We start from the raw sequence: 26,125 nt of genomic DNA on the forward strand, positions 1-26,125 counted from the left end.
TCTGCTGATGAGGATTGCTCTGGTTCAGAGGATCCTGATTCAGATTCTGAAATTGACAAATCTTCCTATCTGTTTAAGATTATTATTATGATTATATTCACTCTTTGTTAAAGGAAGTTCTGGTTACTTTGGGTATTGAAGAGTCTAGTCCTCTTGATAAAAAAAACCCAGTAAACGTTTAAATTCTGTTTTTAAACCTCCTAAGGTTGCTCCTGAGGTTTTTCCTATTCCAGATGCTGTTTCTGATATGATTACTAAAGAATGGTGTAAGCATAGTTCTTCTTTTAATCCATCTTCTAGGTTTAGAAAGTTGTATCCTCTACCTGTGGCTAATTTGGAGTTTTGGGAAAAAGTCCCTAAGGTTGATGGGGCTATTTCCACTCTTGCCAAACGTACTATTATTCCTATCGAAAATAGTACTTCTTTTAAGGATCCTTTAGATAGGAAGATTGAATCTTATCTAAGGAAAGCTTATTTACTGTACATTCTGGTTATATTCTTAGACCTGCCATTTCTATGGCTGATGTGGCTGCTGCTTCAACTTTTTGGTTGGACAGTTTAACTATTACTGGGGGGAAAGGAGTTTTTTTACCTCAATATAAAAAGTCTAAAGGTAAATTTAAGGCTCCTAATCGTTTTCGTTTCTTTTGTCAGAATAAGGAACAAAAGACGACTCCTTCCCCTAAGGCCTCTGGTTCCAATTGGAGACCATCTTCAAATTGGAATAAAACCTAGCCTTATAAGAAACCAAATCCAGCCCCCAAGACTGCATGAAAGTGCGGCCCTCAATCCAGTTCAACTGGTGGGGGGCAGATTGAAATTATTTCAGGGAATTTGCTCAGGTTCCGTTCAGAATCAGTGGATTCAGAATGTTGTGTCTCAAGGGTATCAAATAGGTTTCAGAATGAGACCTCCCGTGAGAAGATTCTTTCTTTCTCATGTTCCAACAAATCCTGTGAAGGCTCAGGCTTTTCTTAAGTGTATAATAAATATGCCAATAATCACAACCGAAAAGTAATACAAAATAAATGTGATAATGAAATACAAAGAGTGAATCGTAAATAAAAGTTCATATGTAAGGATATATAATTCTTTGTGGAAGGGTCTCTCCACTCTTCTGCAATCCTCCGTGTGTTCTCAAGACAAAACGGAAACAAAATATGCAACATAGTGTGACTCTGTAACCACTTATAGTGCAACAGTTCTGCTTGTTTAACGAGTGATTACTCACATTTGTTGGCGCTTATGACCAAGCTCAGGGAAATGCGCACTTCCTCTTTATACTGGTGGGAAAACAGTACTCTCAGGCAAATCTTTTATACTGGTGGGAAAACAGTACTCTCAGGCAAATCTTTTAAAACAAATATTTATTAAAATACATAAAAAGCGTCACAAATGCTTTTACCACACCTCTTACAAAGGGTAACAGAGTAATAATAACTGTAGAATTACTCAAAAGAGTCGATGCCAGTCCTGGATGGAGATGGATAGACAAGCAGAATCTTAACCGCTTAGAACCACCACTTCCCAGTGCCAGAAAGACCGCTCCTCCCTCAGGTGTATAAGCAGATGTAAAGACGCAAGAGAGTGTCAATTCCGACGTACTTTTCGCTTAGATCAGCTTTTTCAAGGAATAAAGTGCGCATGTCCATGAGTCCTTTTAAACCTCTAATTGATGACAAAAATGGAAACTTGAAGTCTGTCCCTCCATCTTGAAAAAGGGCATCTTGTTTAAAGTATCGCTGCAGTACTTTTTTCTACCAATATCAAGGATCTTTTACTTTGTCCGAATAGATTTATGTATGTACATATATATATAATGGTTAAGACAAAGCAACATATTGCAATAATAAGTTAATACAAAATACTATCTATCGTGACATTTTCAAAATGTAAACTAAGACATCAAATCCCTGCTCCTTTACAAAGTATCAAATCTGCATCTTGTTTTCATGTAAAACGATTAATTTCATTATTCCCGATATTTATATAGGAATATCTATATTGATACCCACATGGTGCATATATACATATTCGGACCAAATAGATCCATAGGAGACAATGTGTTTTATTTAGTGGCCTTAAATTAAAATCCAAGTCTAACTTTTATATATACACACTCTTGAATTCGTATTCGTATACCTATTTCATATAAAGAATGTATGCTTTACCATTGTTTTTTTCTTATTACTGCAACCAATTGGGGTTTCCTATGCCGTTCACAGAAAAAACTTTCACAGAAAGTGATGGATTTCGAAATCCTTATTTAGTCCATTAGGAATGAAACTGTCCATAATATGTATCCACTTCATTTCTAACTGACCCAGCCTGTTCTGAATATCACCTCCCCTCCAGTTATGTTATGTCCAGTTTCTTAAGTGTGTTTCAGATCTAGAGCTTTCAGGGGTGATTGTTCCAGTTCCTCTAAAAGAACAGGGTTTGGGGTTCTATTCAAATCTATTCATTGTTCCAAAGAAAGAGAATCATTTTGTAAGAGTCCCAACTTTCAAGATGGTGACTATAAGGACTACTCTGCCTTTTGTTCAGCAAGGGCACTTTATGTCCGCAATAGACTTACAGGATGCTTATCTTCATATTCTGAGATTCTCTTTTCTAGACAAGCATTACCAGTTTGTTGCTCTTTCATTTGGCCTAGCAACAGCTCCAAGAATCTTTTCGAAGGTTCTCGTGCCCTTCTATCTGTAATCAGAGAGCAGGGTATTGCGGTGTATCCTTATTTGGACGATATCTTGGTACTAGTTCAGTCTTTTCATTTAGCAGAATCTCACACAAAACAACTAGTGTGGTTTCTTTAAAGGCATAGTTGGAGGATCAATTTACAAAAGAGTTTCTTGATTCCTCAGACAAAGGTCACCTTTTTAGGTGTCCAGATAGATTCAGTGTCCATGACTTTGTCTTTAACAGACAAGAGACAAATGAAATTGGTATTAGCTTGTCTAAATCTTCAGTCTAGATCGTTCTCTTCAGTGGCTATGTGCATGAAAGTTTTAGTTCTTATGACTGGAACATCGGACGCGATCCCCTTTGCTCGTTTTCATATGAGACCTCTGCAGCTTTGCATGCTAAATCAATGGTGCAGGGATTATACTCGGATATCACAACTGATTTACTTAAATCCCAACATTCAACGCTCTCTGTAATGGTGGTTGGACCATCATCGGATTGTTCAAAGGGCCTCTTTTGCTCGTCCTTCCTGGACTGTGATCTCAACAGACGCAAGTCTTACAGGTTGGGGAGTTGTCTGGGGGTCTCTGACTGCACAAGGGGTTTGGAAACCTCAAGAGGCGAGGTTACCAATCAATATTTTAGAACTCCGTGCTATCTTCAGAGCTCTTCAGGCTTGGCCTCTGTTAAAGAGAGAACTTTTCATTCGTTTTCAGACAGGCAATATCACAACAGTGGCATATGTCAATCATCAGGGAGGGACTCGCAGCTCTTTAGCAATGAAAGAGGTATCTTGAATACTTTCTTGGGCGGAGTCCAACCTCTTGTCTAATTTCTGCGATTCATGTTCCTGGAATAGACAATTGGGAAGCGGATTATTTTAGTCGTCAGACTTTGCATCCGGGGGAGTGGTCTCTCCATCCAGATGTGTTTCTTCAGATTGTACAAATTTGGGGTCTTCCAGAAATAGATTTGATGGCCTCTCGTTTGAACAAGAAACTTCCCAAGTATCTTTCCAGTTCCAAGGATCCTCAGGCAGAGATGGTGGATGCTTTAGCAGTTCCTTGGGTTTACCAACCTGCTTACATTTTTCTGCCTCTAGTTCTTCTTCCAAGGGTGATCTCCAAGATCATTATGGAACAAACTCATGTGTTTCTGATAGCACCAGCATGGCCTCACAGGTTCTGATATGCGAATCTTGTCCAGTTGCCAGCCTTAGCCACTTCCTTTAAGGCCAGACCTTCTGTCTCAAGGGCCGTTTTTCCATCAGGATCTCAAATCTCTAAATTTGAAGGTATGGAAATTGAACGCTTAGTTCTTAGTCATAGAGGTTTCTCTGACTCAGTGATTAACACTATGTTACAGGCTCGTAAGTCTGTTTCAAGAAAGATTTATTATCTGGTTTGGAAAACCTATATTTCATGGTGCTATCATAATTTTTCTTGGCATTCTTTTAGAATTCCTCGGATTTTACAGTTTCTTCAGGATGGTTTGGATAAGGGTTTGTCTGCAAATACTTTGAAAGGACAAATCTCTGCTCTTTCTGTTTTATTTCATAGAACGATTGCTAAACTTCTGATATTCACTGTTTTGTTCAGGCTTTGGTTCGCATCAAACCTGTTATTAAGTCTATTTCTCCACCTTGGAGTCTTAATTTGGTCTTAAAGATTTTGCAGGCTCCTCCTTTTGAGCCTATGCATTCTTTGAATATTAAACTACTTTCTTGGAAAGTGTTATTTCTTTTGGCTATCTCTTCTGCTAGAAGAGTTTCTGAGTTGTCGGTTCTCTCCTTATCTGATATTTCATCAAGATAAAGCGGTTTTAAGGACTTAGTTTCAATTTTTACCTAAGGTTGTGAATTCTAACACCATTAGTAGGGAAATTGTTGTTCCTTCCTTATGTCCTTATCCTAAGAATTTTCTTGAGAGATCTCTACATTCTTTGGATGTGGTAAGAGCTTTGAAATACTATGTTGAGGCTACCAAGGATTTCAGAAATACTTCTAGTTTATTTTCTCTGGTTCCAGGAAAGGTCAGAAAGCCTTTGCCATTTATTTGGCCTTTTGGTTAAAACTTTTGATTCACAAGGCTTATTTGGAGGCGGGCAGTCTCTGCCTCAAAGAATTGCAGCTCATTCTACGAGATCAGTTGCCACTTCTTGGGCTTTCAAGAATGGAGCTTCAGTTGATCAGATTTGCAAAGCAGCAACTTGGTCTTCTTTGCATACATTTACTAAATTTTACCATTTTGACATATTTGCTTCTTCAGAAGCAGTCTTTGGTAGAAAAGTTCTTCAGGCAGTTGTCTCAGTTTAATTCCTTTGCCTATAATTTGAGTTTTTTGAAATTCAAGAAAACTTAATTATTATTTGGATTTAAGTTTTTCAGTGGAAATAGCTGTTTTTATTTTATCCCTCCCTCTCTAGTGACTCTGTGGATTTCCACATCTTGGGTATTATATCCCATACGTCACTAGCTCATGGACTCTTGCCACTATAAAAGAAATTAATTTATCCGGTAAGTTCTTACATAAATTATGTTTTTGCCTGCCTTTCTTGTCATTTAAATTGTAGTGTTTCCACTCCCCCAGAGAGGCAGGAGTGAGAACCCTGCTATTCCTATATTCTGCAAAATGATTGGCTGATCAATGTGCCTGTTCTTTAAAATGGTTGGTTGTTATTATTAAGCCATGTCAAGTAATCTCAGCCTCTATAACGGTGGTACTTACATTATATGGATAACTATGTTTATAGCTCAATATCCCTGGTCTAGCAGAGATGATGTAACTTCTCCCTTTCACTCAATTTAAAGTAAGAGATTTATAGGTAGGTTAGAGGTATTGTTTTTTAAATAAATAAGCGTTTTTATTTCATGCATTGTTTGTTTTGTTTTTCTCAAGGAAATGGTTGAAAATTATGTTCACTGGAATGAAGATATTGGAGAATGGCAATTGGTATGTATATTTTTGTGTCATACTTTTCTTACCAGAATATTTTCTGATTCAATGTAATAATCATTCTTGGTGGGGTTTTTTTTTTTTCTTATATAGTAATAATCATTCTTGGTTTTTTGTTTTGTTTTTCTTATATAGAAATGTGTTGCATATACAGGAAACAATATGAGAAAACAAACCCCTATACCGGACAAGAAAGAAAAAGATGTAAGTACATTATTTTATGTGTGATTTTCAAAACTAAATACTATTCTAGTCTAAGGACATATTTATGCAACCAATAGGAACATTACTGCATTTGTAAATAACTCATATATTATTACCTTATTAAGTATCGCACATAGTTTTAAAGAAAGCATAGAGAATTTTTTTTTCTCCCCTTTAATTTTCTCCCAATGATCTATTTTACCTGCTGGAGTGTATTAAATTGTTTACAAGTAGATTGTTTATCCTTACTTCGGCATTTCAAAAAGCTGATTTAGCCTGTGGTGTCCCTGTCTATACTAAAAGTTTCTATTCTGAAGTCCAGGTTATTGACAGGCAATGTAAACACAGGCAGCAAAATAATTTACACTCCTGGTGGGGTGTAGAAGAGATAATTAATGAATTGTTAAAGTATTAGGCTTTGGTTTACAAACCGATATAAGATAAGGAAGCAAATGTGTGTACGCAAAGTGATAGCATACTGAGATATCATTTTACCTGCAAGCAATTTTAAGCAATTTTCTATTTTACTATTATTATCAATTTTTCTTTGTTCTCTTGCTATCTTTATTTGAAAAAGAAGGCATCTAAACTTTTTGTTTGGTTCAGAATTCTGGACAGCACTTTTTTATTGGTGGATGAATTTATCCACCAATCAGCAGGGACAACCCAGGTTGTTCACCAAAAATGGGCCGGCATCTAAACTTACATTCTTGCATTTTAAATAAAGATACCAAGAGAATGAAGAAAATTTGATAATAGGAGTAAATTAGAAAGTTACTTAAAATTGCATGCTCTATCTGAATCACGAAAGAAAAAAATTTGGGTTCAGTGTCCCTTTAAGTTAAATGGCTTTAAATGATTTCTGAAACTTACTTTACAGAAATGGTGGCAGATACAGGGAATCATTTTCTTGTAGGTGTATTTGTACTTAAAGGGAAAGAAATGTAAAAACTGAAATGCACATGAGTTCATTGTTTTTCAACAGCATACGTACATATACTGTGAGTGCCCATGTGCCAGTAATAAAACATCACACCTTCTCAGATATTTTGAAGTGGCTTGTATGACACAAATTAATTCGTCAGACACAATTCACACCACCACCTGCTCTCTCAGCTTGAATACTAGTGCATGAGCCCTCTTAGCATATGTCACTAAAAAACAGTAATAACTTTTGCTAAAAGCATTTTTGCTAATGGAAGTATATTGTAAACATGTTTTATGCACATTTGAGTTTTGACATTTCTTTTAATTACAATTTCACCTACAAGAAAATTGAAATGCACCCCATGCCCTTTAATAAAGTAAACTGAAAATATGTTGTATAGTCATAGGAACTTTAGAGCCCAAGACTCAAGAGAAATAAATACAAGTTTAGATTAGACTAGATGTTTCATTTCCATAATAAAAGAAATAAAAAAACAAAAAAATAAACCAACAACAAATAAAGTATTAGTTATCGATAGTCAGTCTCCTTATCTGTTCACATACACTTGACAAATTATCTGCTGTGTGAAACTTCAAAAATCCATTCTTTTTGTTTTGATTTTGTTTTTTCACTTTAGCCATTTGAAGTAGATTTGTCTCATGTGTACCTGGCATACACAGAAGAGAGTCTCCGTCAGTCATTACTTAAGTTGGAAAGGCCAAGAACTTCAAAGGGGAAGTCAAGACCTAAAACTGGTAGAAGGTACGTAACAAAGCATGTTCTATAATGTTTTCCCAGTCTGGTATAATTTGTAAAATTGCTACAAATTGCTAGAAATGTTGAATAGATTGATTACCATTTAAAAACTAGTAAAAGCAAGAATTTCCTAGATTAAAAATGATCCAATTGTATGATAAAAACTATTCACCTGATGTATAGAGAAGCACCCCAACCATAACGATTAAAGGCTCCAGCTCACCTCAGCAGTGCTTATTAACTTTGAATAGGGAATTACGACTGGCACATTTCCTGATTCTTTTAAGCAGTCACTTATCACACCCATCCTAAAAAAAACACAGACATGTCTCCTTATCCTACCTCATATTATAAACTTCTTTCATGTAATTGGCAAGAGTCCATGAGCTAGTGACGTATGGGATATACAATCCTACCAGGAGGGGCAAAGTTTCCCAAACCTCAAAATGCCTATAAATACACCCCTCACCACACCCACAATTCAGTTTTACAAACTTTGCCTCCTATGGAGGTGGTGAAGTAAGTCTGTGCTAAGATTTCTACGTTGATATGCGCTTCTCAGCATTTTTGAAGCCCGATTCCTCTCAGAGTACAGTGAATGTCAGATGGATGTGAAGGGAGTATCACCTATTGAATGCAATGGTTTTCCTCACGGGAGATCTATTTCATAAGTTCTCTGTTATCGGTTATAGAGATTCATCTCCTACCTCCCTTTTTAGATCGACAATATACTCTCATATTCCATTACCTCTACTGATAACCGTTTCATTACTGGTTTGGCTATCTGCTATATGTGGATGGGTGTCTTTCGGTAAGTATGTTTATTTACTTAAGACATTCTCAGCTATGGTTTGGCACTTTATGTATTTATATAAAGTTCTAAATATATGTATTGTACTTATATTTGCCATGAGTCAGGTTCAAGTATATTTCCTTTTGCAGGCTGTCAGTTTCATATCGGGGAAATGCATTTTTTAGGGGGGGGGGGATTTCTTACCTGGGGTATAGTCTTTTTCAATTGACTGTTATTTTAATTTCTTGGGCAAAATTAGGCTCGCAAGGGCGCAAAATGCCAAAGTATATTGCATCATTTCTGGCGCGTAATTTTTTGGCGCAAAGTTACGTTCGATGACGCAAATTCGTCATTTCCGGCGTTGAGTCCTTTCACAAGGTTGCGTCTTCAATGACGCAAGTGTGTCATTTCCGGATGTTGTTAGCGGCAATTTTTTTTTTGCTGTTTGTGTTGTGCGTCATACTTGGCGCCAAATATTTTCATTATTTAAAACCCCATTCCTATATGCCTCTTGCCTTTTTTCTCTATCAGAGGGCTATGCTGTTTGCATTTTTTCCCATTCCTGAAACTGCCATATAAAGAAATTGATAATTTTGATTTATATGTTGTTTTTTTCTCTTACATTTGCAAGATGTCTCAATCTGATCCTGTCTCAGAAATCACTGTTGGAACCCTGTTGCCTGATAACAGTTCTACCAAAGCTAAGTGCATTTGTTGTAAACTTGTGGAGATTATATCTCCAGCTGTGCTTTGTAATAGTTGTCATGATAAACTTTTACATGCAGAGAATGTATCCATCAGTAATAGTACATTGCCTGTTGCTGTTCCTTCAACATCTAATGTACATCTGATGTACAAAGATTTTATTGCTGATTCTATTCAGAAGGCTTTGTCTGCCATCCCGCCTTCTAATAAACGTAAAAGGTCTTTTAAAACTTCTCATAAAGTTGATGAAATTTCAAATGACTGACAACATACTGAATTATCCTCCTCTGATGAGGATCTATCTGATTCAGGAGATCCTTTCTCAGATATTGACACTGACAAATCTACTTATTTATTTAAAATGGAGTATATTCGTTCTTTGTTAAAAGAAGTGTTGATTACTTTGGATATTGTGGAAACTAGTCCTCTTGATACTAAAACTAGTAAACGTTTAAATTCTGTTTATAAACCTCCTGTGGTTACTCCAGAGGTTTTTCCAGTTCCTGATGCTATTTCTGATATGATTTCTAAGGAATGGAATAGGCCTGGTACTTCTTTTATTCCTTCTTCAAGGTTTAAAAAATTGTATCCTTTGCCAGCAGTTACATTGGAGTTTTGGGAAAAGATCCCCAAAGTTGATGGGGCTATCTCTACTCTTGCTAAACGTACTACTATTCCTATGGACGATTGTACTTCTTTTAAAGATCCTTTAGATAGGAAACTTGAATATTATCTAAGGAAAGCCTATTTATATTCTGGGCATCTTCTCAGGCCTGCAATTTCTTTGGCTGATGTTGCAGCTGCATCAACTTTTTGGTTGGAACATTTAGCGCAACAAGAATTGAATTCTGATTTGTCTAGCATTGTTTGCTTGCTTCAACATGCTAATTATTTTATTTGTGATGCCATTTTTGATATCATCAAAATTGATGTTAAATCTTTAGCTAGAAGAGCTTTATGGCTTAAATCTTGGAATGCTGACATGACTTCTAAATCTAGATTGCTATCTTTCTTTCCAAGGTAATAAGTTATTTGGTTCTCAGTTGGATTCGATTATTTCAACTGTCACTGGGGGGAAGGGAGTTTTTTGCCTCAGAATAAAAGACCTAAGGGTAAATCTAAAGCTTCTAACCATTTTCATTCTTTTCGACAAAATAAGGAACAGAAACCTAATCCTTCCCCCAAGGAATCTGTTTCCAATTGGAAACCTTCTTCAAATTGGAATAAATCCAAGCCATTTAAGAAACCAAAGCCAGCCCCCAAGTCCGCATGAAGGTGCGGCCCTCATTCCAACTCAGCTGGTAGGGGGCAGATTAAGATTTTTCAAGGATGTTTGGACAAATTCTGTCCAAAATCAATGGATTCTGAGTATTGTCTCTCAGGGGTATCGAATAGGATTCAGAGTAAGACCTCCTGTGAGAAGATTTTTTTCTCTCACGCATACCAGCAAATCCAGTAAAGGCTCAGGCTTTCCTGAAGTGTGTTTCAGACCTGGAGTTTTCAGGAGTAATCATGCCGGTTCCGTTTCAGGAACAGGGTCTGGGGTTTTATTCAAATCTATTCATTGTCCCAAAGAAAGAAAATTCATTCAGACCAGTTCTTGATTTGAAAATTTTGAATTTCTATGTAAGAGTACCAACTTTCAAAATGGTGACTATAAGTACTATTCTGCATTTTGTTCAGCAAGGGCATTAAATGTCCACAATAGACTTACAGGATGCATATCTTCATATTCCGATTCATCCAGATCATTATCAGTTTCTGAGATTCTCTTTTCTAGACAAGCATTACCAATTTGTCGCTCTTCCTTTTGGCCTAGCAACAGCTCCAAGAATCTTTTCAAAGGTTCTTGGTGCCCTACTCTCTGTAATCAGAGAGCAGGGTATTGCGGTGTTTCCTTATTTGGATGATATCTTGTTACTAGCTCAGTCTTTACATTCTGCAGAATCTCACACGAATCAACTAGTGTTGTTTCTTCGGAAACATGGTTGGAGGATTAATTTACCAAATAGTTATTTGATTCCTTAGACAAGGGTCACCTTTTTAGGTTTCCAGATAGATTCAGTGTCCATGACTCTGTCTCTAACAGACAAGAGACGTTTAAAATTGGTTTCAGCCTGTCGGAACCTTCAGTCTCAGTCATTCCTTTCAGTAACTATGTGCATGGAAGTTTTAGGTCTCATGAATGCAGCATCGGACGCGATCCCCTTTGCTCGTTTTAATTTGAGAGCTCTCCAGCTTTGTATGCTGAACCAATGGTGCAGGGATTATACAAGGATATCACAATTAACATCCTTAAATCCCAATGTTCGACTATCTGACTTGGTGGTTAGATCACCATCGTATAGTTCTGGGGGCCTCTTTTGCTCGTCCAACCTGGACTGTGATCACAACAGATGCAAGTCTTTCAGGTTACCTTCTCTCTACTTTTTCTTCTGACACATACATTTTCACCTCCTCTTATAATTCTGCACTAGTTAGGCATCCAAGATACGGAACCGTAGAAACATAGATATTGACGGCAGATTAGAAAGAACAAGTCTTCCCAAAATAACATGTTTTGCTTCCTACCTATGTAACTAACTTAAAGGGAAATTACAAACTAAGACCTAGATTACGAGTGGAGAGCAAAATTGCATTTTCTTCATAAACGGAAAGAGTCCACAGCTGCATTCATTACTTTTGGGAATTCAGAACCTGGCCACCAGAAGGAGTCAAATACACCCCAGCCAAAGACTTAAATACCTCTCCCACTTCCCCCATCCCCCAGTCATTCTTTGCCTTTCGTCCCAGGAGGTTGGCAGAGAAATGTCAGAAGTTTTTTCGATAGTCTCTTATGGAGAGTATAGTATTCTTCGGAATGAGACTGGAGTTTTAAGTAGTCCTGTCAGCCTCTCAGTGAGAGCATGGATGAAAGAGTCCGGAGATGCATGTAGAGTCTTCCTGCGAAACCATCTGACTTAGATTAACAACTCCACAAGCAATCAGCGTTGACAAATTTCGCTGCCGGCTTTATTCACTCAAGTCCATGGCAGAAGCGACGCTACTATCTGTCACACTTGAAGGGCCGTGTTCCTGTTCCATGGCGTAGATTCTGTTAAGATCATTTTACTTTCATAATGGATGTCTTGTAATTTCAACAGTTTATCCGATAGGCTACAGCCTTGCGGGAATAACTTAAATACAGGGTCTCAGTGAGGCTCCTTTTGTATCTTGGAATCAAGGGTTAATATCTTCGGAGGGGGTTATTGAACAGGTTTTTTTTTAATCATGTTTGTTATATGATTCTGTCTGCTAATGTGTAGTGATATTTGGGCTCATGGTTATTTCGGAACATAACGGCCTGTTGCAAGTGAAGCAGCCTTTACGGTCGGGCGCACTTTTTCGTGGACTGCACCGGTACCCCTTGTGACCGGACGTGGTCACGTTTTGGCTCTCCATTTCCGTATTCCTGACCGTGTGGCAACTGAGAAATTCTGTTTCGCTGGTGTCTGGTTCATAGGAGGTGGTGAGTGCCCCAGCCATTGGGGGTGTAAGGTGCCGTTTCCATTTTTCTTATTGGTCCATTTTTTATCAATATCTCAGTTATGGAGGATTCTGATTTTTGGGAGACGGATGTCTGATTCTACTTCTTGCGAAGAATAGGAATTGGCCCGGGTGATACATGTCCATCATAACGGCCTGTTGCAAGTGAAGCAGCCTTTACGGTCGGGCGCACTTTTTCATGGACTGCACCGGTACCCCTTGTGACCGGACGTGGTCACGTTTTAGCTCTCCATTTCCGTATTCCTGACCGTGTGGCAACGGAGAAATTCTGTTTCGCTGGTGTCTGGTTCATAGGAGGTGGTGAGTGCCCCAGCCATTGGGGGTGTAAGGTGCCGTTTCCATTTTTCTTATTGGTCCATTTTTTATCAATATCTCAGTTATGGAGGATTCTGATTTTTGGGAGACGGATGTCTGATTCTACTTCTTGCGAAGAATAGGAATTGGCCCGGGTGATACATGTCCATCAGTTATGTTCCGAATGCCGTTTTAGAGTGCTCCGTTCCTTGGGATCGGGGAACCAGGGGCCTGCTGAACCATCTGTCTCTGGGGATTCTGCTTCCCGCGAGGCGCGTTCCCTACAACCAACTCTTACTACGTATGCAGGTAACCCAAACTTCAGGGGGTCAACCTTCGGGGCTAGGGTCTTCGTTTGCCCCGGCTGAGGTAAGTTTTGCCTTTCGTTATAGACTGGCGCGCCTTCGTGTTCTACTAAGGCACGTTTTGGCGTTGCTGAAGGATCCCACTCTTAATGGGGTGGTGGATCATGAGTCTTCCGATGTGAATGGCATGCAGGATTAGACATAAGGGGATGAAGTAATCTTTTTATAGTCTTGTTTCTTGAGTATCTTTCCAGTTCGGAGCTTGGAAGACTCAGATTCCTGTTGGGCTGGTCCTGCGGGAGTATCCGTTCTTCCTGGGCGATAACCTACGAATTGCCTTATATTTTATGTTAATCCGGTTATGATGGATTTTATTTGGTTTAAAGCTCATGTTTGTTATAATATTTACTTTGTGAATTTTCTTCTCTGGAATCAATAGGACGTGTTTTACTCCTATGTTTGTCTGTTGTTTATCTCTCCCTCTTAGGGGGTGACTGTGTGGCCTTGTCAGTATGGGGCCCTTGGTTTCAGGCTCTCCTGACTGGGTACAAATCCTTCTGTTTTTAAGGCCTATTTAAGACACATGGCGCCTGCTATGCCTGGCTGGTCCGGTTAGGGCGCCGAGTGGTCCCACTATTATTTGTTTTTTGTTTTACAAGTTTCAACTAGCATTCCGGGAGGATTTGATGATCCGTGGTTTGTCTAGGAGCATGGAGGATCGTGTTCGGTCCTCATTAGCCTTTCAATCTAGTGGCCGGGACTCCGTTGAGATCCGCTCCGACATCCTCTGTTGGTTCCGATTCGGGATCCTGAGTGTTTCCTTCCCGTTGTTGGTTAGAATTTGAAGGTTTTAGATCCTTCGTGCAGCCAGTTCCTGGCGATCTTGCCTTTCAAGGTTCCTCTGGATTGTCCTTTTAGGGCTTATTCCCTCTTGCGGTCTCTTCCTTAGGGTCGAAACTGTTTGGACTTTGTCCATTTTTTCTTGGCAGACGTTTAGGGCTGTGCGGCTCTTTTCTGCTTCTGGGAGTTCATAGTTCCATATTAGGGACGATAGACTGTTGTCTCCTTTCGCTTAGGGGATGTTCCGCCTGGATTTGGGATGCTCAGCATTCTTCTTCCTTGGGGTGGTCCTCCGAAAGGTTAATCTGAGAGGATTATGGAGACTAGTTTTTTGTCTTCTCTCTCTTTGGGTGATCTCTGCTGTTGTAATTATTTCCCTTAGTTTTGGACTTCGTGAGTGTAGTCCTTGGGGCCTTTGGGCTCTAGAAGAGTTTGCATGACTACGGCCTTGCACATTGTTGGTGGGGAGTTAGCCTCCTGCTAGGGGCGTTCTCTTCCCTTTGGTCTGGGAATTTAGGAGTGAGTGATGTGCCCGTTTCTCCGGTCTAACCCGGATGTGATCCCCGGTGAGTTCTGAAACTTCAGATGGGGTATCTTGTGCTCCCTGGAGGTGTCGTTCATTTTAAGACAGCTCTGGGTCCCAGTTATAGGGTTCTTATATCGGATCCTTATGGACTTATGATCCTGTAGACTGGTTCAGGACGACCCAGTTTTCAATGGGGGCTGTTTTGTCATTAGGAGTGTGCTCCCTTTTAAGGGGAGTTTTTCACTGTTGTATCATCGGTGGTGATCTGGATAATCTTCATTCGGCCTACGGCCTTTCACGTTCCTTGTGGACATGTGTGCCGTTTATCTGTGCCCTCCCCTTTAGGGGGGTAGATTGTCTCCTTCAGAAGTGGGGTTCGGGCTTCTCTCAAAGTGCCTTTTATTTAGGTGAGGCAACAGTCTGCTGCTCTGTGGCTTGTTTGACCAGCTTTTGGAGAATATACTCTGTGTCAAGGCTGTTAAGGAGAGTTGTGCTAGGTCTTTTTAAAGATCTAATTTTGCACTTTTCTCTACCCCAAGTCCTAGGGGGTTCTTCTTGGAAGTACCTTATGCCCTAGGGGGTTCTTCTTGGAAGTACCTTATGTTTTGAAGGAGCGATAGGGTTGGCACCCGAGCTCTGTGGGGGTGGATAATTTACCACATTCTTCCATTCCATGGGGGGCTTAGGGGTTGGGGTCATTTTTGTTTCCCCTGTCTTTCAGACTTGCCTGTCGCTTGGGCTGGTCCAGTGTTTGGAGCAGGATTTGAGATCTGTTGCTCTGCAAATTTTGTCCTCTGGCATCGTGGTTTGATGAGCTAAGCCTTCCTTGGGGGCTCTGCTTCTTTTCCACAATTAGGATTTTGTGGGAAGGACTGGCGGCATCCGCTGGTTAGCTGGATGCCTAGCAGGCCGTAGGTTAGGATTTGAACCTAACCTCATCTGCTTCCATTTGCTTGCATATATTCAAATTTCTAGATTCATCTTCGGATGACAGCAGCGTGCAGTGTTCTGACTCTTCAGGTGGTTGCCGTCAGGGGTTTCCCTATCTGAGTTGCTGCACGAGGTTACGTTTTTTGAATATTTGGATATTCTGAACTGTCTTAATGGTTTCTGAAGTTCTCGTCTTCAGTTACCTTCCAGGGTGCGGATGCACTTTGTTTGGGAAGATTCTCTTCTCTTTTTCAATCTCTCGGTCTTTGTCCCGTGGATTTTGAGCAAACTATGGTTGGGCGTTGCCTCCCTTGTTCTATGAGACCGGTTGGGTTTCGGTTGTCTTGGCCATCTGGGTTTTTTCGCCGGTGTTCTTGGGGCTCGTTTGGGCCCTATTTGGGTTCTCGGGAATCCTTGATGGATGTCTTCTCTGTTTCTTTTCTCCCTTTTGGAGAATTTGGCGGTTTGATCCCTTTCTCTAGTAAGGGGTTTGTTGTTTGGAGACTGACTGCCGGTTGACGGTGTCTCTTGGAGGCTCTTGGCTCAGTCGTGTCTAGTTACTGCGGTCTCTAGCAAGGCTTATGGACTATCTGCAGGTCAGTGTCCTTGGGCCTTTTCCTTTTTCAAATTTTTTTCTAGGTTTCTGTAGTAGGGGTGTTAGGCCTGGTGCCCTCAGAATGGGCCGCCTTTTGTACCCTCCCATTTTAGCATTCAGTGTCCTCTATAACTTGGGTATTGTTTTTCCCTAAAGTAATGAATGCAGCTGTGGACTCTTTCCGTTTATGAAGAAAAACATAAATTATGCTTACCTGATAATTTCCTTTTCTTCAGATCGAAAAAGTCCACAAATCCCCGCCCGTGTTTTTATTTTCTGGGGGGCGTCGGTTATTTTTGGTCTTGTGGCACCTTTTTTCACCCTATGCTTCATCTACTGTTCCTTGTTCCTCGGCAGAATGACTGAGGGATGGGGGAAGTGGGGAAGGTTTTTAAGCCTTTGGCTGGGGTGTCTTTGCCTCCTCCTGGTGGCCAGGTTCTGAATTCCCAAAAGTAATGAATGCAGCTGTGGACTCTTTCCGTCTGAAGAAAAGGAAATTATCAGGTAAGCATAATTTATGTTTTTCGTGAGTGTGATATTTGCGCTCCACTCAGTAATACCAGCGCACGCAAATGTGCACTGGTATAAAAAGTTAAGCACAATGCGAACACGACCTTGCGCTTGCATTACATGGAAGCAATCTAGCGTGCTTCCATTGGATCCAATGGGAGCCTTGTTCAGATGCCGTGAGACACGGCAAATAACCTAGTTCAGCGCAGGGGGTAAGTTGGGCAGCAAATGAGTCCCCTGAATATCTTTCTACCATTATTAGGTGTGCTTATTGTAAAACAGCTGAGGTGCCTTATGTGACTCATGCTTTGAAATATTAATGCAATCAGGCCAACCTTCTGTGTGTTCACTACAGGTGAATCTTGATAATGTTTCTCCTACTGTGAATTTTTTTATCAGGGCTGCAGTTTCTGAGGCGCTTGCTGCTCTCCTGTTTTCAAACAAGCATAAAAGGTCAGTTCAGATTTTACCTTCTACAAGTTCTATGTGCCCTGAAACTAGGGATACTGTTATGTCTTCAGATGTGAAGTTTCCTCTGGTGATAAAGTATCTTACAACTGACGTTGAACCTTTATATTTCCTCTTTTTTTGTTCGAAGTTGAACATTTTCCTTCTCTTTTAAAAGAGGTTTTAATTACTTTAGCGGTAAAAAACCTTAACGTTTCTGATGATAAGCAAGGTTTAAAAAGTGATATCCTTTACCTGCTGCTGATGTTGATTTATAAGAAACTGTTCCTAAGGTGAATTGGGCCATTTACACTCTGGCTAAACGTACTACTATTCCTTCGGAAGATAGTACTTCTTTTAATGACCCTTTAGATAGAAAATTAGAGTCTTCGTAGACTTTTATTTGCTCAGGCCAGCTATGTCTATTGCTGATGTGGCTGCTGCTTCAACTTACTGGTTGTGTAGTCTTTCAGATCAGTGTTCTGATGACTCTGCTAGTGCTAATATTTTGGGTTTACTCAAAAATACCAGTTATTTTATTTGTGATGCTGTATTTGATATTAAGAAAATTAATGTCAAAAGCATGTCGTTGGCATATGGTGTGCTCATATGGTGTCAAAATCCAGATTATTATCCCTTTCCTTTTAGGGAAAGAAGTTGTTTGGTTCTGATTTAGATTCTATAATATCTACTGTTACTGGAGGTAAAAGGGTTTTTCTTTCTCAGGACAAGAAGTCCAGAGGGAAATCTAGAGCTCCTAATCATTTTGTTTCTTTCGCCAGAAAAGGAAGAAAATGTTGACTCCTCTGCTTAGAAGCAAGGCACTTCTGGCTCAGTCTGGGGACCTAGTGCTAACTGGAACAAGTCTAAGCAGGGTAAGAAATCTATCCCTTCTACCAAATCTGCATGAATGTGCAGATTTCAGTCTGTTCCAGATCCCTGGGTTCTGAATAGAGTTTCTCAGGGATATCAAATAGGATTCAGAACAAGGCCTCCCAGAGGAATGTTTTTTTTGTCCAATGTTCCAAGGAATTCTGTAAAAGCTCAAGCTTTTTTTCCAGTCTGTCTCAGGTCTGGAAGCTATGGGAGTGATTCTTCTAGTTCCTTTGCAGGAACAGGGGATGGGATTTTATTTAAATCTCTTCATTGTTCCAAAGAAGGAAGATACTTTCAGACAAGTTCTAGATCCGAAAGCTCTGAACAAGTTTATAAGAATTCCATCTTTCAAAATGGAAACTATTCAGACTATTCTGCCTTTCGCTCAGCAAGGTCAGTTTCTGCCAACAATATATTTAAAGGATGCTTACCATCATGTTCCAATTCACAAAGAACATTTCCAGTTTCTGAGGTTTCACTTTCTGGACAAGCATTTTCAGTTTGTAGCTGTACCATTTGGTCTGGCTACAGCGCCAAGAATTTTTACAAAAGTTCTGGGTGCCCTTTTGTCTGTGATTAGAACTCAGTGAGTCCATAAATGGACGGCATCTTTGTTCAAGCTCTGTCTTTTCCTTTAGCAGAATCTCACACCAACCAACCATTGTTGTTTTTTCAATAACATGGTTGGAGGATCAATTTTTCTCAAACAAAGGTACATTTTTGGGGGATTTCAAATAGTCTTTCTAACTTTGCAGAGAAGGTTAAACTTGGTGTCAGCTTGTCTGAACCTTCAGTCTCTCTCTTTTCCCTAAGTTGCTCTTTGTATGGAAGTTCTAGGTCTTATGATTGCAGTTCAGATGCAATTCTATTTGTTTTCACATGAGATCTCTTCAGCTTTGTATGCCTCGTCAAAGGTGCAGAGACTATACTTAGCTGTCTTAAAATATATTTTTGGATCCCAATACAAGTCAGTCTTTGGCTTAGTGGCTGTAGCATCCGTTTATTATTAAGGGAGTTCTTTTGTTCATCTTACCTGGACTGTGATAACTACAGATGCAAGTCTCTCAGTTTGGAGAGCTGTTTGGAGACTCTGAGAGCACAGAAAGTTAGGGATCGTTGGGAGGGGTGAGGTTACCTATGAATATTCTAGTTAGACCTCTGTAGAAAAGAGAATCTCATCTCTGTTTTCAGACAGACAATGTCACAGCAGTGGCTTATGTCAATCATCAGAGGGAACCCACAGTTCCCTAGCCATGAGGGAGGTGTACCGAATTCTCTCATGGGCAGAATTCAATTCTTGTTTAGTTTCTGCAATTCATATTCCAGGGGTGAACAACTGGGAAGCTGACTTTTTCAGTCATCAATCTCTACATCCAGGGGAGACGTCTCTTCACCAGGATGTGTCCGATCAGATTGTGGAACTTTGGGGTCTCCCAGAGATAGATCTGATGGCCTCTCTTTTGAACAACTAACTTTTCAGGTACTTTGCGAGGTCCAGGGATCCTCAAGCAGAGTTAGTGGACGCTCTTGTAGTTCCTTGGTCATTTCAGCTTGCTTATCTGTTTCCTCCTCTGGTACTTCTACCCAGAGTTATTTCCAAGATATATTGCCCCAGCTTGGCCTTGCAGGATTTGGTATGCAGAACTGGTTCAAATATCCAACTGTCTTCCTTGGCCTTTGCCTCTGTGGCCAGACCTTCTGTCTCAAGATTCATTTTTCCATCCGGATTTCAAGTTTCTGAACATGATGGCATGGGAATTGAACATCTAGTCCTTAGACATAGGGTTTTCCCTGATTCTGTGATTGAAACCCTAGTTCAAGCTTGTAAACTTGTAACTAGGAGAATCTAGCAGAAGGTCTGGAAGTCCTTTATTTTTTATAGTGTATATATCAGGGTTTTTCCTGGCATTCTTTCAGAGTTTCTAGGATTTTGCAGTTCTTACAGGATGGTCTGGATAAGGTCCTATCTGCCAGTATTTTTGCTCTTTCAGTTTTGTTCCACAGGAAGATTGCTAATCTTTCTGATATTTATGGTTTTGTTCAGGCTCTGCTCCGTATTAAACCTGTAATCAAGCCAACTTCTCCTCCATGGAGTCTTAACTGGGTGTTAAGGGTTTTGTGTGCTACTATTTAACCTATGCATAAGGTGGATATTAAAGTGCTGTCTTTGAAAGTGTTATTTCTTTTGGCTATCTCGTCTGCTAGAAGAGTTTCTGAGTTATCTCCTCTTTCTTGTGATCCTCTTTATTTGATTTTTCATCAGGATGAGGCAGTTTTACAGACTTCTTTTAAATTGTTTGCCTAAGGTTGTTTCTTCAACTAACATTAGCAGAGAGATTGTTGTTTCTTCTTTCTGTCCTAAACCCAAGAATGCTTCAGAAAGATCTTTGGATACTTTGGACATTGTTAGGGCATTGAAATATTACATTGATGTTACTAAAGTCTTTAGACAACCTTCTAGGTTGTTCTTTTTTTTCTGGTCCTAGGAAAGGTCAGAAAGTTTATTTGGCCTCTTGGTTGAAACTTTTGATTTACATGGCTTATTGGGGTTGTGGAGTTAATTTCTTTGTTATTACTCGTGGACTCCACATCTTGGGTATTAGCTCCCAGGAATCTCACTACCTGTATGAAAGAAAACATAATTTTATGTTTACTTTATAAATTAATTTCTTTAATGGTGGTGAGAGTCCACGAGGCCCCACCCTTATGTTATGCTATTTTTAGGATTAATGTTTTCTTTAGCACGTATTTTTTTCCGTGCTCCTTTTATGGCTCTTATTCCATTTTCTTACCTCAATTTGCTTGGCTATATTTTTGACTGAGGTATGTGTGAGGTGGAAGTTTTTTTTTAGGGCTCTTAGGGTTTGGAAAAGGCCGAAATGATCGTCTGGGGTTACCGGTTTCCTTGTTCAGAGGAGAATTGCCTGGTATTTCGGGGCTGGACTGACCATGTCGGCGGGATCAGACTGATATACTACTGGAAAGTTTTCCTCTGTGAAAAGCACGATTGGGCAGAAAGAAGCTACTCCCAGGTGGCAACCGGGCCATAGAACAAGCTATTGAGCTGCTGTTCGTTCCTGGCAGACTGCTTCTCTTTCTGTTTTGCATATGTAATATGACCCTGGGGATAGTCTCCCTAAGGGTGATTGGGGAAACCAGACGTGGACTCCTTGCCCATTGTGCTTAAAGGGATATGGCTGCACCTCACTGACGAGGCCCAGAGAAGGGAGAAACATTCGTCTGGGGTTGCCGGTTTCCTTGTTCAGAGAATTGCCTGGTATTTCGGGGCTGGACTGACCATGTCTGCGGGATCAGATTGATATACTACAGGAAAGTTTTCCTCTGTGAAAAGCACAATTGGGCAGAAAGAAACTACTCCCAGGTGGCAACCGTGCCATAGAACAAGCTATTGAGCTGCTGTTTGTTCCTGGCAGACTGCTTCTCTTTCTGTTTTGCGTTTGGAAATCTTTGCCTACTCCTAGTGGTAGAGTAAGGAGTAATTCCCAGGAGTAATGGATCGTGGATTCTCACCACCATAAAATAAATTAATCAGGTAAGCATAAATTTATGTTTTTTTTCTTAACAAGAAAGAATCAATTTGCAAACATCAATTTTCCATTTAACGTGGTGTTTTAAGCATGTCATCATTCATTTGTAAAAAATCCTATTTCCTAAATTGTAATTTTGTATTTTAATAGGAAACGCTCTGCAAAGCCAGAAGCTGTGATCGATTCATTACTTCAGTAACTCTTCTCTGTTGGATGAAGATGTGGAACCTGAATGAATTAAGTGTGTTGGTGTAGTAACCAGCCTACAAATGGAATATACATTTCATTGTGATTGCCTGTGAAGTTTAGTAAGGGAATGCTTTTCTGGATATAATTTAACAGGCACCAGGACATTTTACTAATACGTGATTGTTGAGCTGTGAATGAATTTGGGTTACCTAGACAACTGTTAGCCAAATTTTAAGAATAGTATACATTTTAAAATGAACTGTTTCAATTCATGGGTGCCTGCTAATGTTTTTTTCCCATGTATTCATATACATTATATTATGCATGCATACATATATACATGTATGTATGTATTATATACATATATACATACATATAAACTTCAAGCTGGGAACCATCAAGGCAATTATATGATGGGAACAGTTTATTGGATATGTTGAGTAAACACTTATGAAATAAGGCAATATGTTTACCAATCTCTGGACTGCTGTGAATTGTTTTCAAAAGACAATTCTTGGACCATTGTGCTTGCTCCTAAACTCTACATGTAGCTGTTCATCACTTTTCTCACTACTTCCAGTTAAAGTAACCACTCTATTTTTAGTTCTTTCACTAAAAGAATATCTTGAACAGGCTCTCTCTGTTGGTGATACACAATTGGTCAAACAAGGTATTTAATGTACATATATGAGAATGGTGTTTGCTACTGTTTCCCACTGACCTTTAGGGCATATTCTGGTTGTCATCTTACATAGGATATATTATTTGTATATTTTTTGATAGCAGGACACATTTTGTACATGGAATGTCTCCCAAACTGCAATGTCTCTATTGCTGCAGTGTTAACATGTCCAGAATGTGACTTCAGCAATGTTGCAGGCATCATTGCTCCTGGGAAGTGGCTTCCATTACCCTCTTGGATTCCATGAATCACATCCCTTTCTGGAATTCTATGCGTTAAACCTATTCCCAAACTTTATCCCTAACTTTACCTGATGTTTAGATCTTCGCCCGTGTGGTCAGATACCATGCTGGTTTAATAATTTGATTGCTGTGCAAATTCCTCTTTTTGTCTAGATAAAGAACCTGTTTAAAATAAAGAATAATACAGGGTGATAATGAAAAAAAGCCTCTGTATTATATATAACTGTTAATCTTAACTAGAACTAACCATGTAATACACTGGTATGTTATGGAAATATTTGCAAACATTTGTTTAGTTAAAACCGTCAATTGTATTTAATTTAATATTTAATATAAATGATGTGTACACAATTTACCCTAACTATATAGGATGTTAAAAATTACTATTATGTTAGGGAGTCCAGCTACTGTACTCAAGAGTGTAAACAGGCAAGGTCGTGATGTCTTTGCTTAAGCAGAATGAATTAATTAAATTTGCCTAGGATTGATACAAAATTCCTTGCATGCTTGCAGCCATAGAGAACAGGGTTTTATACCATTTGATATAGTGCCACAGTGCAAAATGAAATCAAGTTGTTCCACTGTTTTATATGAACTTTGACCTTTGACTACAATTACTAACTAAGGCACTTCATTATATTGCAGTCTTTTGATCAGTCTTTTTTTATAGTTACTTTTATTTTTGGTGTATTAGCATGTTAAACTTATCTCATTATGCTATATGATTTCAACAGTATTTTCAATTTGAGATTTTTACATTAAATATGAGTCAGTATCCAGCTTGCTTAAAAGCTTCACAGCTAAAGGGAGCTGGACACACACCACTGAAATGTGTTGCTAGTCACTCAGGTAGTCACATGGGTAGGTGCACAAATCAGCAAATACAGTAGTGACTAACTTGGGTTATATCTTTTTCCCAGGTATACAAAAATAGATTGTGTTTAATATAGAACTCCCTAAAGAATGACCATATATCTTAATTTATATTTTAAATACACTTTTCATAAAGGCACAGCCGTTAGGAATTTAAGGTCCACAGATCAATACAGACAAGGTTTATAAAGCTCCACCGCCAGGCCTCCTTGTTTCAGTGAAGCACTTAGTGCACAGGATGCTTTGACCTCAGTCCCAAACTTTATAGGAATGGTTATCATTCCATAACTTTCATTTTGGGAAGCGATCTTCTACTAACGCATGAAGTGCTTTTTACAAAAAGCGGCTTTATCATTTCTGGAGTATTCATCAACATATGTGTTTGTATACATTTATGTGATTTTAAACTGAGAACAGATTGTTTAGTATATGTGGTAATACTGTAATAATGGTTATTCTATGAGGAGACCTAAAATGATCACCCTCTAACTTTTGTATAGCAAAACGTTTGCTTGTGATTGCTATCATATGTTAAGAAATTTAACTGTTTTGTGCAGCCACAGCTTTTGATTATCAGCAAAATGTTTAAAAGTGAAAACAGCTACTTGTTAACCTGCAAAATAGTGTAAGACATTTAATGTAATTTCTCCATTTGTTACAGAATGCTGCACAGTCAATTTGAAAACAAATTACTGTTCATGATTATTTTTATTTATTGCACTTATTTATAAACCAATAGCATATCTTGTATGACTACACTGATTGATGTTGAGTGTTTTAGCATAAAACACAATTATTGGCTGTCATTTCAGTCATTTTTCAATGGTTCTCTAAATAAGGGAAAAGGTTTGTTGCAGTACACCAGATTATGAGTATACAAATATACCAAAATATTATGGAAGTCCTGTTTGTCATGACTATGGGACTTGGATAGTTCTAGCGCTACCTAAAATTGAATGCCTCCGTTCTAACAGATCTGTGTTGTGTGAATTTAATAGAGTATTCTAAATAAAGTCAACTTGTACTCTGTCATGATTTGTCTATTATTTTAAATATATATATATTTTTTTAATAACAGTTTTTTATTGAGGTTATGTGAAACAACATTAAGGAAAATACAGAGTTTGTCAGACATATAATAAAGGAATATACATTGACTTCTCATATAAGAACATTAATACATACAGGTAAATGTATTTTTGCAAGTTACTATATAGCAAACCAGAGGATTAAAGACCTGAAGAGATCTAGGCTGAATAATAATTAACTAGTATATAACTTCACAAATATGGTTCAGGAGCTCCATATATCTCAATTACTTATAGAGCAATAAAGAGAGAACATGTACCTGTGTATGAAAAGTGTAAGTCCATCTATTGTTTATAACATTAAATATCTAAATTAGAAGAGAGAACAACGGAAGAACTAGACAATCATAAATGGAACCTCATTTTTCTTTTAGTATATAAATGCTAAGCAACTACTATGTTGGTCACTCTAGGACCATGTATATTGTAATCACTATATCTAATGTTAGCTACTTAGGATTATTATTGTGTAAAATATCCCACTTGTATAATAATGGACGAATGGGGGGCGTGTCCTACTTATTTCAACTTAGGGATCTAAGGATCTAAAGGAAAAATACAATGATCAATGCTGGGTCAGGTTTTATGAACATCTGAGAACATCTTAGAATGTAAATAAGTCGGGCCATAAAGGAATATATAGGGCCTGTATAAGGTTGAATGGTTCTAGTTATATGATCTTGGAAGGTAATCTACTAGAGGAGCCATAAAGAGAGTTAAGGAGTATAAGGACTGGGCTGGAACTGCATATTCTAGGATATTTACATTAGGTCGTGTTCTGGAGCTAATAATGAATAGTATACAAAACAAATGTGAGAGCATAAAGAGCTAAGATAAGGTGACCTCTGGGGCTTATTGGGAATACTTTTGAGAGGTGGTAGGAGGTACTAAAGGATGAGAAATATAATGACTAAGCTGTAGACAAGTATGCTAGATATTTTGCAGTTAGCCTATATAAAGGAGTACCTTACCTATTAATTAGCAATCACCAAAAGTATTATCCAACATATTTAAAAAATTCTATAGGGGCTAATAATAATAGCTTGCAGTGTATGAAGTAGGCTTAAATTTAATATCTCATTAATCTACTACTCCACATTCATCAAATGGATATGGTATTTAATATCAAATATAGCATTTCTATGGTCCAAGGAGTTCTCTCATAATGACCAAATACATCAGACAGTATAGACCTCAGACAGTGGTGATATCATGGAGATATAGACCTTATTCAGAAATATATTGAACAGACACATTCTATATGATGTCCTATGGAAATTTTCATATAGTCTCTTAATTGAGTATTATGCATTTCTAAAAGGTTAAACTTGGTCCTTTAAATGCAAACTTTAGGCTGATACTAGCTTATGCGTCAATATAAATGAAATATAGAGCCAATGAAATATACTGCATATCTGGATATAGTATTTGTAGTTAGGGTGTATTAAGGAATAGGATTAAACTAAAGATGGATAACACATAGTTACTGGGTAAATAATTATTTCACTGGTGAGATTAAGTACAGCATATAATAGGATTGTTTTTCTAATATCATTTCAACCTGTGCAGAGTATAATTACTTAATAAGATGTAATAGTAGAGGCTCCCC

General features: G+C 38.6%; 1 protein-coding gene across 2 annotated transcripts in view; it reads left to right on the forward strand.

The window, feature by feature from the left end:
• The window catches only part of KIF3A (kinesin family member 3A), a 132,564-nt gene extending 108,104 nt beyond the window's left edge, over positions 1-24,460 (forward strand). For both annotated transcript variants that reach the window (XM_053717183.1, XM_053717184.1), the window contains 4 exons: positions 5,583-5,636; positions 5,775-5,843; positions 7,409-7,533; positions 21,593-24,460. In XM_053717183.1, coding sequence (XP_053573158.1) covers positions 5,583-5,636; positions 5,775-5,843; positions 7,409-7,533; positions 21,593-21,641 — 297 coding nt within the window. In that variant the 3' untranslated portion in view covers positions 21,642-24,460. The remainder of the gene's footprint in view (positions 1-5,582; positions 5,637-5,774; positions 5,844-7,408; positions 7,534-21,592) is intronic.
• The last annotated feature ends 1,665 nt before the right edge of the window (positions 24,461-26,125 follow it).

Source organism: Bombina bombina, chromosome 6 (assembly GCF_027579735.1).
Source record: "Bombina bombina isolate aBomBom1 chromosome 6, aBomBom1.pri, whole genome shotgun sequence".
Taxonomy (NCBI): domain Eukaryota; kingdom Metazoa; phylum Chordata; class Amphibia; order Anura; family Bombinatoridae; genus Bombina; species Bombina bombina.